This window comes from Charadrius vociferus, unplaced genomic scaffold, assembly GCF_000708025.1.
Source record: "Charadrius vociferus isolate BGI_N301 unplaced genomic scaffold, ASM70802v2 scaffold282, whole genome shotgun sequence".
Classification (NCBI taxonomy): Eukaryota; Metazoa; Chordata; class Aves; order Charadriiformes; family Charadriidae; genus Charadrius; species Charadrius vociferus.
The window spans coordinates 10663698-10676752 of record NW_009647731.1 but is presented as its reverse complement, the minus strand read 5'-3'; the positions used below and the strand labels follow the sequence as shown (position 1 = coordinate 10676752).

General features: G+C 44.8%; 1 protein-coding gene across 1 annotated transcript in view; it reads left to right on the top strand.

Moving 5' to 3' along the window:
- FGFR2 (fibroblast growth factor receptor 2) overlaps positions 1–13055 on the top strand; it is an 84272-nt gene that overhangs the window by 13439 nt on the left and 57778 nt on the right. Inside the window, 3 exon segments of the mRNA XM_009881656.1 lie at positions 4936–5202; positions 5882–5956; positions 12968–13053. Of these exon segments, the coding sequence (XP_009879958.1) occupies positions 4936–5202; positions 5882–5956; positions 12968–13053 (428 nt within the window).

Below are 13055 nucleotides of genomic sequence, written 5' to 3'. Positions count from 1 at the left end.
GGCTGAGTTGCAAACACTGTTTTATGTGCTTAGCCTTTGTGGCTTCGGTTTGCTGCTGGTTAATGGGAGATAGTCACTGTGGCCAGGAATGACTCTTTACTTGTTTAAACCGGTGGCCCTTTCCTTCGTAGGCTGAGTTTATCATCCATCATCAGAAGAGGACATGGAGCTACTCTTGGCATTATCCTGCCAACTTAAATTGAGGGAGAAGCCCATCAGCTTGTACCTGGGAGGTGGGAGGGAAGGTTGCAAACCTGACTGGTGATCCCTGGGAGTCCCGATCCTGTAGAAGCTGCCTCCCAGAGCGCGCCTACAGCCTTGGGTTCCACTCCCAAAGTCACGGGGCCCGTGGCTATTCTGCTTCAGGCATGGCTCGACATCCCCGTTGCACGCGGCTCATCCAGCATGGTCTTGCTGGGTCTGCCTCAGTGACAGGACAGAGAGGAGAAGGGGTAGGAGAAGGAGGAGTGGTGGTGGTGGTGCTTGGCAGCCTGGTGTTCCCCGTGGGGACATTCAGTTTTGCAGTGAACCTCTTGGATTCTTGACGAGTCATGTCTGTTGACCCTTCTGGGCACGCTACGGTGATGGTTTAGTTATTTACTAAAGCCTTTTGAAGGGAAAGTGGCTCGATGGGGTCTGAGGCTTTTGTGTTATGGAGAGTTGTGTGAGAATCTTTGCTGGGGTTAGCTATTAGCTGATTGTTTAATTATTTGGCTCTGTAACTAAGTAACTAAATGCCTTGAGCCTTAAGATAAGCAGCTCTTTGTTAACATTTTAATAAATGGAGACAAATAATAATAATTTAAAACCTAAGGAAGTATAAATCTCCCGCTTCAGTGACCGAATCTTGAACAGAAGCATGATTTGGAATGTAATTGCCTATCTCATACTAATCTGAAACAGAGCATTCAGAATGTCCCCAATCCTCTATTGTGGTCTGGGCTTTTATACAAAGAGTGTTTACCCCATTTGATGGCTGGATGGCATAAACCATGCTGCGAGACCGTAGGAGCGGGCAAAGAAAAAGTTCACGTCTGTTTATTTAACAGCCGCTCGGTTTTCCATGGCGGTATTGTTCAATAGCTCCACCTATAAAGTTAAAACACATTGTGCGCACCGCTATTACAAATAAGGATGTAGCTGGGAGCGGACAATAGCAGAAGCAACGTGCCCTCCCTTTGTCCCCCAGTGTTTAAGAACACCACCAGAAATTTTACAGGTGCCTTTGTGGCTTGTTTGTTTTTACCGGGGAGGTGGACAGGTGTTATTCACATCAGGTAATGCACCTTTGCAGTAGGAACTAATGCCACAATTATAGGATTTGCAGGAGAACCTGCTAAGAAAGGCATCCCGTGCCGCCTTCCCGCGGCCCTGCGGAGCTCCCCCGGCCAAGGGCTGACGGAGATGGCTGAAGGATACAGCTTAAAGGCAGAGCTTCAGAGAGGGCTGGAGGAGCTCCGGCTCACATCACACGGATGTGATAGCGGATCATCAAGCCTTCCTCGGTGCTGCGGGCTCTGCAGGGCTGTCTCCTCCTTCTCCCATCCCGCTATTTGCACTAAGGGAAAACTCAAGAGGATGCTGGTGAAAATACCGGAGGATGAGTACAAGCGAGGGCTGAGCAGACTTGCAGCATTATTTCTCAAAAGACGTGGAAGGGGGGAAAGAATCCTGATGTCGGCCCCAGGGGAAGCATCGATGTGATGGTACAGCGTGCACATGAGCTCAGAATTTGTCCCTAAATTTTGGAGCAGTGTAAAAATCCTCATGCAGTGTCCTGGAGAGAGAGTTAACTTTGCAGCCTGGGTTGTTGTTTGTGTGATGTCAGGAATTTTTTTTTTAACAATTTAAACTGGTTGATTTTCGCAGTGAAGCTGTTGGGCGGACTCATGCCTCAGAATCCCACCTGTTCTCTGTTTGCTTTTGGGCACCATTTCAAACCCACACTGGAAAAAGTTTATAGGCAAACATTATAAAAAGTGACAGTCTTAAGTGCTGCTACATTCTAGTTTGGCAACACAAAGGCTTACCTGAAATAACTCACTATTTCCAAACATGACTTCATTATTTCATGACAATACTTTGTGCTGTATCTTCCCTGATACTCTAGAGAGAAGCAAACGAAGGACGATAATATTTACCAAATGCTAATACCTATTTGAAACTTGTTTTTCTTCAGTATACTAGAAATTTTCCTCGTAAAAGCAATTCTTTTGTAGTTTTGAAATGAATTACTGTTCTTGGGTTTGGATTTGTGTTGACTCAGTGTAAATTTGGGGATAATGGTTTAAAAAGACAGGATGGGAGGTTGAAAGTTATTTTCCTTGCAATTGTATGCGAACAACGGATCTGCCCAGGAGGACGCTGCAACCTGCGTGACCATCCTGTGACTTTCCAGGGGCTCTTCAGCGAAAGCCGCTAATGCACTCGAAGGAGGGTTGAGTTGTCTTCACCCATTGTGGCTTTTAAAAAGTTTAAACAAAGACATTTTTAAAGACTCCTGTACATTGTTGGCACAGCATAAACTCTGTAAAAGAAATTTTCCTTGCAGGTAGAGCATTACAAAGAAGTCTTAAAAACTTCAAAGTAAATTAGCTAGTTGGCTTCAGCTACTTTTTTTTTTTATTATTATTATTTTACAGTGGAATCTGGATTTAAAGAAATCTCAAGCAGACTCAAATATACTCATTACTGTTACAAAATATAAGTAGAGAGGAGCCCATGCTCCTTCTGGAAATAGATTTCTAGCAGCGTAGTGTAGTACTCAGTGAAACACCTGCCTTGCGGATCTGTGCATTCGTGACTGTATCGGCAAGGCTGAATTAGTTTATAAGGAGTATAAAGCTGTGTTGTAGCTTCTCCTCGATTCTGAGATGGAACTTTGCATGCAAGAAGGTTTAGAAACCTTGTTATAAAATCTAAATCCAAGAATCTTTACAGTCTCTGTAATTGGTCTTGTTTAAATGGTCTTAAGTACTTCTCCGGGCCACCTTCTTGGTGTGATGCATGTGTCAGATCTGTTGTTTGAAAAACTGTGTTTGCCCTAGGGAAGAAGCCAGGAGAAGCTTTGCTTGCTTTGCAAGGGCACATCCATGGATCAGTTCTCCCTTTGCTTTGGTCAAACTCCCATTGAACTCTTTGAAATGATGTGATTTCAGGATGAGTGGGAGGACAAATTGGACACACTATTTTCAAATACATTAATATAACCCAGTGTTTAAATGCATGAGTGTCCCACTGTGGTGGCCACTTCTGGTACTCACAGAATGACAGACTATCTCAAGTTGGAAGGGACTCATAACAATCATGAAGAGATCAAGGCAGACAGAGGAGTTGTGAATGCCCCATCCCTGGAGGTGTTCAAGGCCAGGTTGGATGGGCTTTGAGCAACCTGGGCTGGTGGGAGGTGTCCCTGCCGACAGCAGGGGGGTTGGAACTGGATGATCTTTAAGGTCCCTTCCAACCTAAACCATTCTATGATCGTGAAATCCAATTCCCTGCTCCTCTCAGGGCTACCTAAAACTAAACTACTGACAGAACTCCAGCATTTCCAAACTTCTGCCTACAGCCCGCCTCAGATGTGATGCTTGTTTCAGACTTGGCTGTTGGAGGTGTGACACAAGCGATGACAACGCCATGCCCCAAGGATGAGGCACATGGGTTTCAGGGTTTCGGTATTCTTAGAAACAAGGGGGAGTCACCTATTTTAATATTCCCTCAGACTCCCGAACAAACAGAGAAAGGCGTGTGTTTTATTTACACGTGCACAGAGGGGTGCACAGTTGGTGCCCGCGCAGGGAAGGATGTGTCACCCTCCTTATAAGCAAACAGAAGATGCCTTCATGCTGCTCTCCCTTATTTACTTTTCATGCCGGCCTTGGTGAGGCCAGGAGGCTCGTGGGAGAGGGATACTGTGGTTGTAGGGAGAAACCAGTTACAAAAGCAGTGCCTGTACTGGGCACAGCTCAAGTGTGGCATGGGGGGTCCCTCCACCCTGTGCTGAGCCGTCCTGCTGTCCCTCTGGAGACGGTCCCGAGTGCCCGGGGCTGCAGTTCCCTTGGAAGGGGGTGGTGAAGCCCTAGTAACTATAGGCAGATGTAGTTTTCCAAGGATGTTTGTTTGGAAAAAGACTGTGGTTTGACATTCTTCTCGTTATTTGGTTACAAAAGGGAACTGGTGAATGAGCCGTTTCATTTTGAACTTCGAAAGCTGCACTTGTGTTCCCGGATTTCTGCTGTATTCTGCTCAGGAGAGGCTGTGAAATAAGAAATGAAGCAAAAAGAAAAAAGTTACTGTCACTGGGAGCAGAGTGGGCAGTGTAGAAGGCAAATGTACAGCCTTTGGGAAAGGTGCAGGGAGAAAACTAAAGGACATCCTATATGCTGTGTACAGGAATTCAGTTTTTTTAGCTTAGCTAGTGAAGGGTTTTTTGGCCATCCTTTTCTTCCAAGACAGCTCTTTTCAGTTGGTGGTGGGTTGTTTTTTTTTTGGTTGTTTGTTTGTTTTTTTTTAAAAAGGAATTTACAAAATCAGATGGGGAAAGATAAATATTTGTTCGAATCATAGACACAAATGCTAAGATATAAAACTGAATTTGCTTTCTGAACTCCTGGCACCTCCAAATCCTCTGAAGCCCCTGGGTTCAGCTGCACTCACAAAGGGTTGTGCCTTTGCATGGCACTTGGGACAAGGCATGTGCTGAGACACCCATCAAAAGGGCTTTGTTTGTGGTGGAATTCTGGAAAACGAAGCCTATCCCATAGCTGCATATGGTTCAATTTTACGAGACGGATTGCTGGGCTAATCTGGACGCAACTTTTTTATTGAACATAACTTGATTTCTGTGGATGAAAAGGGCCTTCACTGACTTTTGTTGGAAATTCTCTCCTTTCCCTTCTCTTTCTTCTTTTTCCTCCTTTCCTTCCACCTTCGCAGAGCCGCCAACCAAATACCAAATCTCTCAGCCAGATGTATATTCCGCGCTTCCAGGAGAACCGCTTGAGTTGCGCTGTCAATTGAAAGACGCCGTCATGATCAGTTGGACTAAAGATGGGGTCCCTTTGGGGCCCGACAATAGGACAGTGATTATTGGGGAGTACTTACAAATTAAGGATGCTGCACCCAGAGATTCGGGCCTCTATGCTTGCACTGCTGTTAGGACCCTAGACAGTGATACTCTGTACTTCATTGTAAATGTTACAGGTGAGTGAGTTAAACACAGGTTTCTTATATGTAGAAGGTGTAAAATGTGATGTAAAGACGCATTATGATATAACGGGAAACACTCCACTCGGGCACAGCGAGTTGAGCTGAGTTCTGTAGTTATTTCAGGTATTTTCCCCCTTGTCCTGACCCTGAAAGGGACTCAGTTTGTATATACTCCGTTTCCTTCACGGGATCTATAGTGATTAACAGCTGCTGAACAACCCTCTGTTTTATGCCACTATGACGGGACTGAATTATACAGAGTCGCTGTGATGATGATAAAGCCAATAAAATGAATACAATTTTTCCTCCCCGCATCAGAAGAGGAAAAGGGGTGCCCTACATCCTTTAAGTTTAGGGATAAATCGTTCTGTAGACACTCAGTTCTTCTTAACTGAATGTCTTTAACAAAAATAAAAATTGTAAGTGGAAAGAGATTTTTGGCGCTAGCAAGCTCCCTTTGGTAACTTTGTAGCATTTCAGGATTATTAGCTCTTTTTGTTGGCATTTTATAAGAGTAACACACATTCTGTGGCTGGATTTTCTTTTTCTATAGCTTCTGCACAACTAACGTAACATCTGTTCTCCCTGATAGATAATCTAAGATGCAGCATATTGGTTTATTTGTTTGTAAAAAATAGGCTGGTTTAAAGACTTGATTATTTTTAATGCGCAGATGCTCTTTCCTCTGGGGATGATGAAGACGACAATGATGGGTCCGAGGACTTTGTGAATGACAGCAACCAGATGAGTAAGTAACAGCGAACTGCCAGAAGTCACTAGCAAGATCCACGTGGAAAATAATGTCCCGTCTTTCACTCTCCTGCCTTCAGAGCTTCTTGATTGTTAACCGCATGGGCCGTCATATAGTGGTATCTTTGTCCTTCTCTGTTTTCTGTTTCACGTAGTTCATAACTTGGAAAAGAAAAAGAAAAATAAACTAATATTCTTCTAAACACGCTTTCCTGGTCTGTACTTTCTTTCTCCCTTCTTGCTGGCTTTTCTGCAGTTTCTTCTCTTCCTGAGTCGAAGTTCAGTCTTTGTCTGGTTTAGACTCTCTCAGATGAACTAACTTTCCCTGAACCCGAGCTGAAATTTAACAGAAGAAACAAAGACCCAGCTCACTTTGTTAAAAGGTGGTATGGAAACTTTAAAAATGAAATTAAGTCGTAATGAGGCAAATCCTTCAATCCTTAATCTCGGCAGAAATCTCCCCGGGGAGAATGAATTTGGAGACAATGAGGTTCTTTTGTCTGCAAAGGACCTCAAGGTTTGTCGCAAAGAAAGCAATCCAGCACTAAAACCACGTTTTATGTTACTTAGGCATGATGAAAATGGGCTAAAAGAGTCTTAAACCTAGCTGAATGTTAAACTTCAGTCCCTTTGGAGAATTTGGAAAGCTATTAATAGGCTCTAAATAGAGCAGTTGCTAAGAAAAAAAACATGTAAAATTCATATTGGTTCCTTATGCCCCTGTGCACTGCTGCAAAATCCCGGCGGTGACTGGTAGTTTGCTATCGCTGGTGCTTTGCGAAGTCAATAACACGCAGAACACAGAAATCCTTCACGGGAGATGTCATCTAGTTGCCAAATGCCGCAGCCAGGTAGTATATTTGCTCGTCAGCCTGATTAGTAATTGGCAGCTATACCGTATGCTCGAAACACCGGTTCAGATGATAAAGCACGAGCCCGATTTCAGCTCCCCTAGTTAGTTACTGTCGTATAGAGCTGCCCCTGCTCTGAAGCTGTGAAACATTAGATGCTTTTTAAAATGATATAAGTTCTGAGCTGCCTGTTTGGCCCCTGCCATCTGTTAGTGTGATTAGCCCTGTCTGATTCACAGGTGCAGCTTGAAGTGGCTGAGATTAAGCAGCTGGAGGCTGCTCTGACAAAGGAATGTGGTGGCAAAGATAATTGGCAATTTTGGGAAAGGGACACTGCTTTTAAAAGAAGTCGTCTGGGCCAAACCCACCAGCCCGGGCGATGTTAAGTGTTCCCCTGCAAGGGACTCGTGGCTAGAAATTCCTTTTAGGAAACATCGCTATGGTGGTTATTGCTTTAGAGCTGGTCAGAAAAAGGGCTCGCGGTATTTTTGGTGCGCTAGCATCCGTGCTGACGACTTTGGAGATTCACTGTGAGCACAAATGGATCTTGGAAGCACCTAGAGCATGGAAAAAAGAAAAGGACCTGATATCAGGACAACTCTGTAACATCGTGCGTGGTAAGGATTCCACACAACAGGGAGAACTACCCAGCGGTGTCCTCTGGAACGCTAGTGATGTTCTTGTAACGTGAGCTATCATTTTAAGCTACTGCTAATCAATCTTGATTCCAGAGCTGGTGAAAGGCCATTGATGATTTCTGTCGGCCGGGGACGGGCTGTGTACTTTAGCAGGGGTCAGTCGCACTTTCCCTGCTCCAAATGAAAGATGCCTCTAGAGTGTGAACAGTTGAATGTCTCGAGCGGTGGGGAGAGCATGAGCTGGTGCAGTGCAGAAGGGAGGAAATGGCAAGAAGACAGATCGCTGCTGTTGCACAAAGTCCTCGTGAAATAGCTCTTATCAAGGTGCCCATGAAGTTCTTGCCATCTGCAGAGGGGCTCCCGGAGCAGGGCAGCCATCCTCCCGGTGTCTGGGCTGGAACTGGACGAGCGCTGGTGGCACCGCACCCCTGCAAGGAGTCTGTTTTCAGTGAGAAGTTGAATCACAGTAACTTGGTTGGATCAGTACAACTTTGCTGAAAGAGGGTTGTGATTTGGCAGGATCAGAGCTGTGTGGAGGTTGGGATGGGATGGTGTATCTGGTGTCTTCTAAGCCTTCCCATCAGTATTATTTGCCATTTCCCTTCTGGATTTTATAGCTAATTTAAGAAACTGCTGCAAGGCAGATTGAAAAGTGAATGAGGAGTTGAGGAATAGTCCTAAGTCCACCCTGAGTGTGGCTTGTGGTGGGCAGTGGTGTGCAATGGCCAAATGCCCTTTACCACCTTCTCCCGCCCAGGGAAGTCCAGGACCTCATGAGTCCCTGGTTGCTGCTCTCTAAGAGAAAAAAATCTTTAAGTGTTTCCTGAATCGTGGTTTGAGCTTTGCAGATCGAAAACAATTTGACTGATAATTTACATACAAATTACAGCTGTGATCATTAAGGATAAGCAATGGAAATTGGCCTGGTTATGCCTTTACTGATGGAAACAAAAGGCCATAGTCTTCAAAGGTTGTTGCTTTTTTGATGAAACAATTCTGATAAAGTCCAGCTGTCCTGGCATGTTAATTATGATGTGATGAGGCAGGAAATGGCTGTAGTGCCTTCCACAGGAAACCGAACCTTGGCATTCTCATTCCTGCATATTTAAAACTAAAGGAAACCTTTTAGAGCTGTTTTATTTACTGACGGTAAGTATTCTTTTCAGCTTCTTTATCTTCTTTGCCTCCCTTACAAATCCATTTTCAGAGGCCAAGGTTCTCCAGTGCAGGCAGAGAGGGGCTGTTGAGGAAATCGAGCCTAATTTTCAAGGCTGCCCAGAAAATACGAATTCGCTGGGAGGCAAGGGAGGCTGTAAGTGGCTCGGTAGCCCTCTTGGGAGAGGAGGGCACTGGTCTGTACACATGGGCGTTTGACCATTTGCCCCGTGTGTATTTTGAAGTAAAAGGCATGCATAGCAGATTGCACTCTGCGTTTGGTGTCCTTCTCGCTTGACAGATATTTTAACTGTCTGAAAAAACACTGCGGTAGATTTGTTCCAGACTGCATCCTGCATAGCTTTTTATTGCTTCCAGCTTTTGTTGGAGGGATTAGTGCTTGTGGGGAAGGTGCAGGATTGGTTCCACTGCAAAACAGTCCTCTCTCGCCACAACACAGCTTTGTTGGCAACTCCGTTTTTCCCTTCGTTGCCCTAAAGAGGTGCTTCGGCTTGGTTCTGGAGCCTCACCTCCAAGGACATTGACCTGGGACTTTATTTGGCAAAGCTGAGGGCTGATCATCATCAGTTCCTGCTGGCAGCAGTGGAAAATACATTGGTGGTGCTTGTTGCCTTGTCCTAATTGTGATTTTGAGAGGTAGCCCTAACTTAAGGGACTTCTATAATCCTGGCTTGGTGCTGGCAAGGCAGTGGCTGTTGTGATGGTTGCACTGCGGTCCACCAATGGTAATTTATTCTGGAGACCCCTGGGTAGCCCTGAAGATGCTGCTATTCCGCCTTGAATTCCAGTCAGGTGACTGGAAGCTTTATGGCTTTTTTCCTTATCACCCTTTAAACAATTTCTGCTGGGCCAAGCAATGGTAAATTGGCACCAAGAACAAAAACTGTCTAAATGTAATCCACATGCTGTTCTTTTCATGCCTTGAAGAATTTCAGAAAGGATGCAACAAGGTTCAAATTCATCAAATCCTGTAGAGTGGAAACCCACTCAAGGGAGCAGCAAAAATTGGATGTTGCCTAGAAGTGTTTTTTAATTAAAGGTCAAATACAATAGTACTGAAAACCTTGGGGGGGAGGTGTTGATGTGGTCATTTCAGGCGCTCTATTGTCCGCTTGAGGTGCTTGTCAGGCCGGCTTGGAGTTGACTACTTTTGTATTTCTTTGTATTAGATAAGTCCAAATAAAAATTGAGGAGTCCTGAAGTGAAGTGGTCCCCTGGGCTGCCTAATTTCAATTTCGCATGCAGGAGATCTGCCTGATTAGATGTAACGTATTTGCAGTGGAGTGCAGTGTGGGTCAGCAGGATATTTTCTTCACTAATGAGAGCTCTAAAAGCAATCAGGAATTCCCACCCGTTCCCCTGCTGCTCGTTACTGCTACTCGCCGGAGTCTGCCCTGTTGTTGCTGTGATCATTTAACAGCGGTGCTACCGACGTCCACCTGTCCCGTCGGCAAAGAGGGGATGCGATGGACACGGTCTGTAGGAGGACTCGGCGCTTGGTGGTATACGCTCGTTAACAGCGTTCATTCTTGCTTTTAGTGAATCTGTACGTTCTTCCTCTCAAGACAAACAGAAGCGGTAAAAGCTGCTTTTAGGTTTTGGTAATTTAATCGATAAAGATAAATGCTGCACGTTATCAGGGTCAGTCACTGCATGAAAGCACAAAATGAGGGGGAGCGTTATGGTTTGTGGATGTTGCTGCCTTTTTCTCTCTTTTTTTTTTTTTTTTTTTTTTTTCCTTAAGTGTACTGTGAGGAGCTGCCAATATGTGTTGCTACTACTGAGTGAAAAATGGTAGGATGTCTTGAAGCATTTTCCAACATGTGATGTCCGCATGTTTTTCTCCACGCTCCCCTGTGATGCCGCAGCGTTGCAGGTTACGCTGAGGGCTGTGCGAGGGGAAGCTTTCTCAGCAGAGCACTTTCTCCCAGCCTGACGATTTTCCTTTCCCTCTCTTTTCGTGGCACAGAACCGAGCTGCTTCTCTCCACCCCTGCCTGCATCCTCCTGGGCCTCTTCTCTGCTCCCGCCTCCTCCGTAGAGCAAAGTTCTTCCTCCCTGTGCTTTTGTGGTACATGAGCCTTATCAGAGCACTTCTTTTCCAGCAGCCAAGTCTTTTTTTTTAAAGGGTGAGGGTTGATGGAAAGGGGGTTACAGGCAAGAAAACCAGAGGATGAGCCGCACTATAATGCAGTAGAAACGTGGCTGTAGGAAGTAGCCTTGTTTGGGGAACTGGTGGTGGCTGGATCCTGACTAACTGGGATGGTCTGGTCCTGGGATGCGCCCTGATGGGAGCTTCTCTGGAGCTGGGTCCATCAAGCCCGTGCTCGCCTGGGCGAGCTGTGGAGCCTGTGGTTGAGAGGTTGTGCTTGCCAATGACTGCATCTGTAGGTGTGAGAAGGTCCATGTGGTGGGCGTGATGAGAAGTGACCGTGCTGGCTGCAAAGTTGCTGGGCGGGCATTGCCTGTTTGGGGTCAAATCAAGGCACTTTGCTCCATTTGAGGTACCAATATAACTGGTTCGGATGGTTGATTGGCTTTGACCTGCCACGGTTTACTTTGACTTTGTGGGAACTGTGGGTAGAGCCCAATAGTGGTCACCTTCCGTTGCTTGGTGGAAGATGTTTAGTGATCCAGAGAAAATACCCTTTTAATAAGTCAGTACCAACATGTAATTCCGTCTTTGCCTGATATACTTGTAATGTAATTTGGTCTTTGCTTGTAGTAGTTAATTCTTTTGGTTGGCTTTGTTTAAAGTCTTTTGTTGTTTTAATGTGATCCTGGTTTTAGCAAATAATGTTAACAGTGATTTTCCTTGCATCCCTAATTCACTTTAGTCCGTGTAACAATTTCTTAGTCTTGCAGTTAAATTTTCAATAGTTACCTGATTTTCTATTCTGATTACATGCACAAATTTGCTTTGCTTTTCTCCTTCATTAATTTTAACAGTAATTGCCACTTCAGGCAAAAAAAAATATAAATCACTTATCGTTCTTAGCATCATTATAAGACTTGCTTTTGGAATGTTTTCTTTATACTGAGAGAGACGTTGTTAAAGGATTTATTCCTGTATTTTCTATCCAGCTGTATTTTTATTTAGAGAGGGGGGTGGCAGGATTTCTGAGTTTGCACTGATTGTAAGAACCGCTATAAATATTTGAGGAACGGAAGAGTTTATTTATAGTGGAGTGTTAGGCTGCTAATGAAGGAAATGAAACAGGGCTGAGAGAAATAGAGTTATTTTTCTGGACCCCTCTAGTCCTAAAAATTCCACACTAATCTGATTTGCTTCAGGAAAGCTCCATTGTAAAATAAATTAATGTTTCCTACTATTAAACAGATCTTGAATCTTTAACTTTTTAAAAACTTATGGTGAGACAATTGAAGCGATGCCATGAAGATGCCGTGTAATGTAGCAGAAGTGTTGCGTGGATCCAGAGCATGCGATAGCCTTGTACATGGATCTATCTATCCCAATTTACTTCTTGGAGGGTAAAAATAGATGGGTAATTGTATGGGTTTGTTCTGCTGTGTTTGCTGTACTGGTATGTGAGAAATGATCGAGAACCTGAATAGAGAGGGGTTTTCCATGTGCTCCTCACACGGACATGGGAAGGAGTGAGCGAGCGCCTTGACAGGAGCTGCTAAAAATGATCACTCTAGTAAATACGGGCTCAGAGAGACACTCCTGTTTTGTCCCACGGTGTTGGACACCAGTGAACATTTGGGCTTCAACACGCTCAAGAGAGTGGGAAATCCTTGCAAAACAATCAACGCTATTGCTGAATTTTGCTGATCATCCATTTATAGATACATTTTAGTGGCTTCTATGACAGTAACAGCACAGCTCGCATTGCCGTGGTACACTCTAAGTTTTAACGTACTGCCAGGCAGGTAGGTATGCTTATCCCCCTTCTAACAGATGGGGAAAGGTTAAGGCTGAGGCTTCCAACAGGTCTTCTGACTTGGTCTGTGTGGCTTCAGAGCCGGAGTCTGAGAACTCAAAGTTTGCTGAGCGCTCACAGTAACTCAACTTGAGGTCAAAAGTGTCTGATCGTTTGAGTCTGCTGAAAACTGGGTCCCTCTATCTTACTTGACATACACAAAGGACATCTGTGGTTCATTATTGGGATTTTGTCATAAATTATACACTCAAAGCTGCAGGCGGAGCTGTTTGCAAGACTCTGGTCACCACTTGTGGCATATGATTTCCAGTTGTGTACTCTTTCTAAAGCACACGGTCTCTGCTGAAACAAATGCGCACAACACGTTGTCTGTGGAAGGGGCTGGAAAGGGAGCTCCGTTTCCGAGTACTCATATTTCTGGATGTATCTCTTTGAAACAGGGGCACCCTATTGGACACATACGGACAAAATGGAGAAAAGGCTACACGCGGTGCCAGCGGCCAACACTGTCAAGTTTCGTTGTCCGGC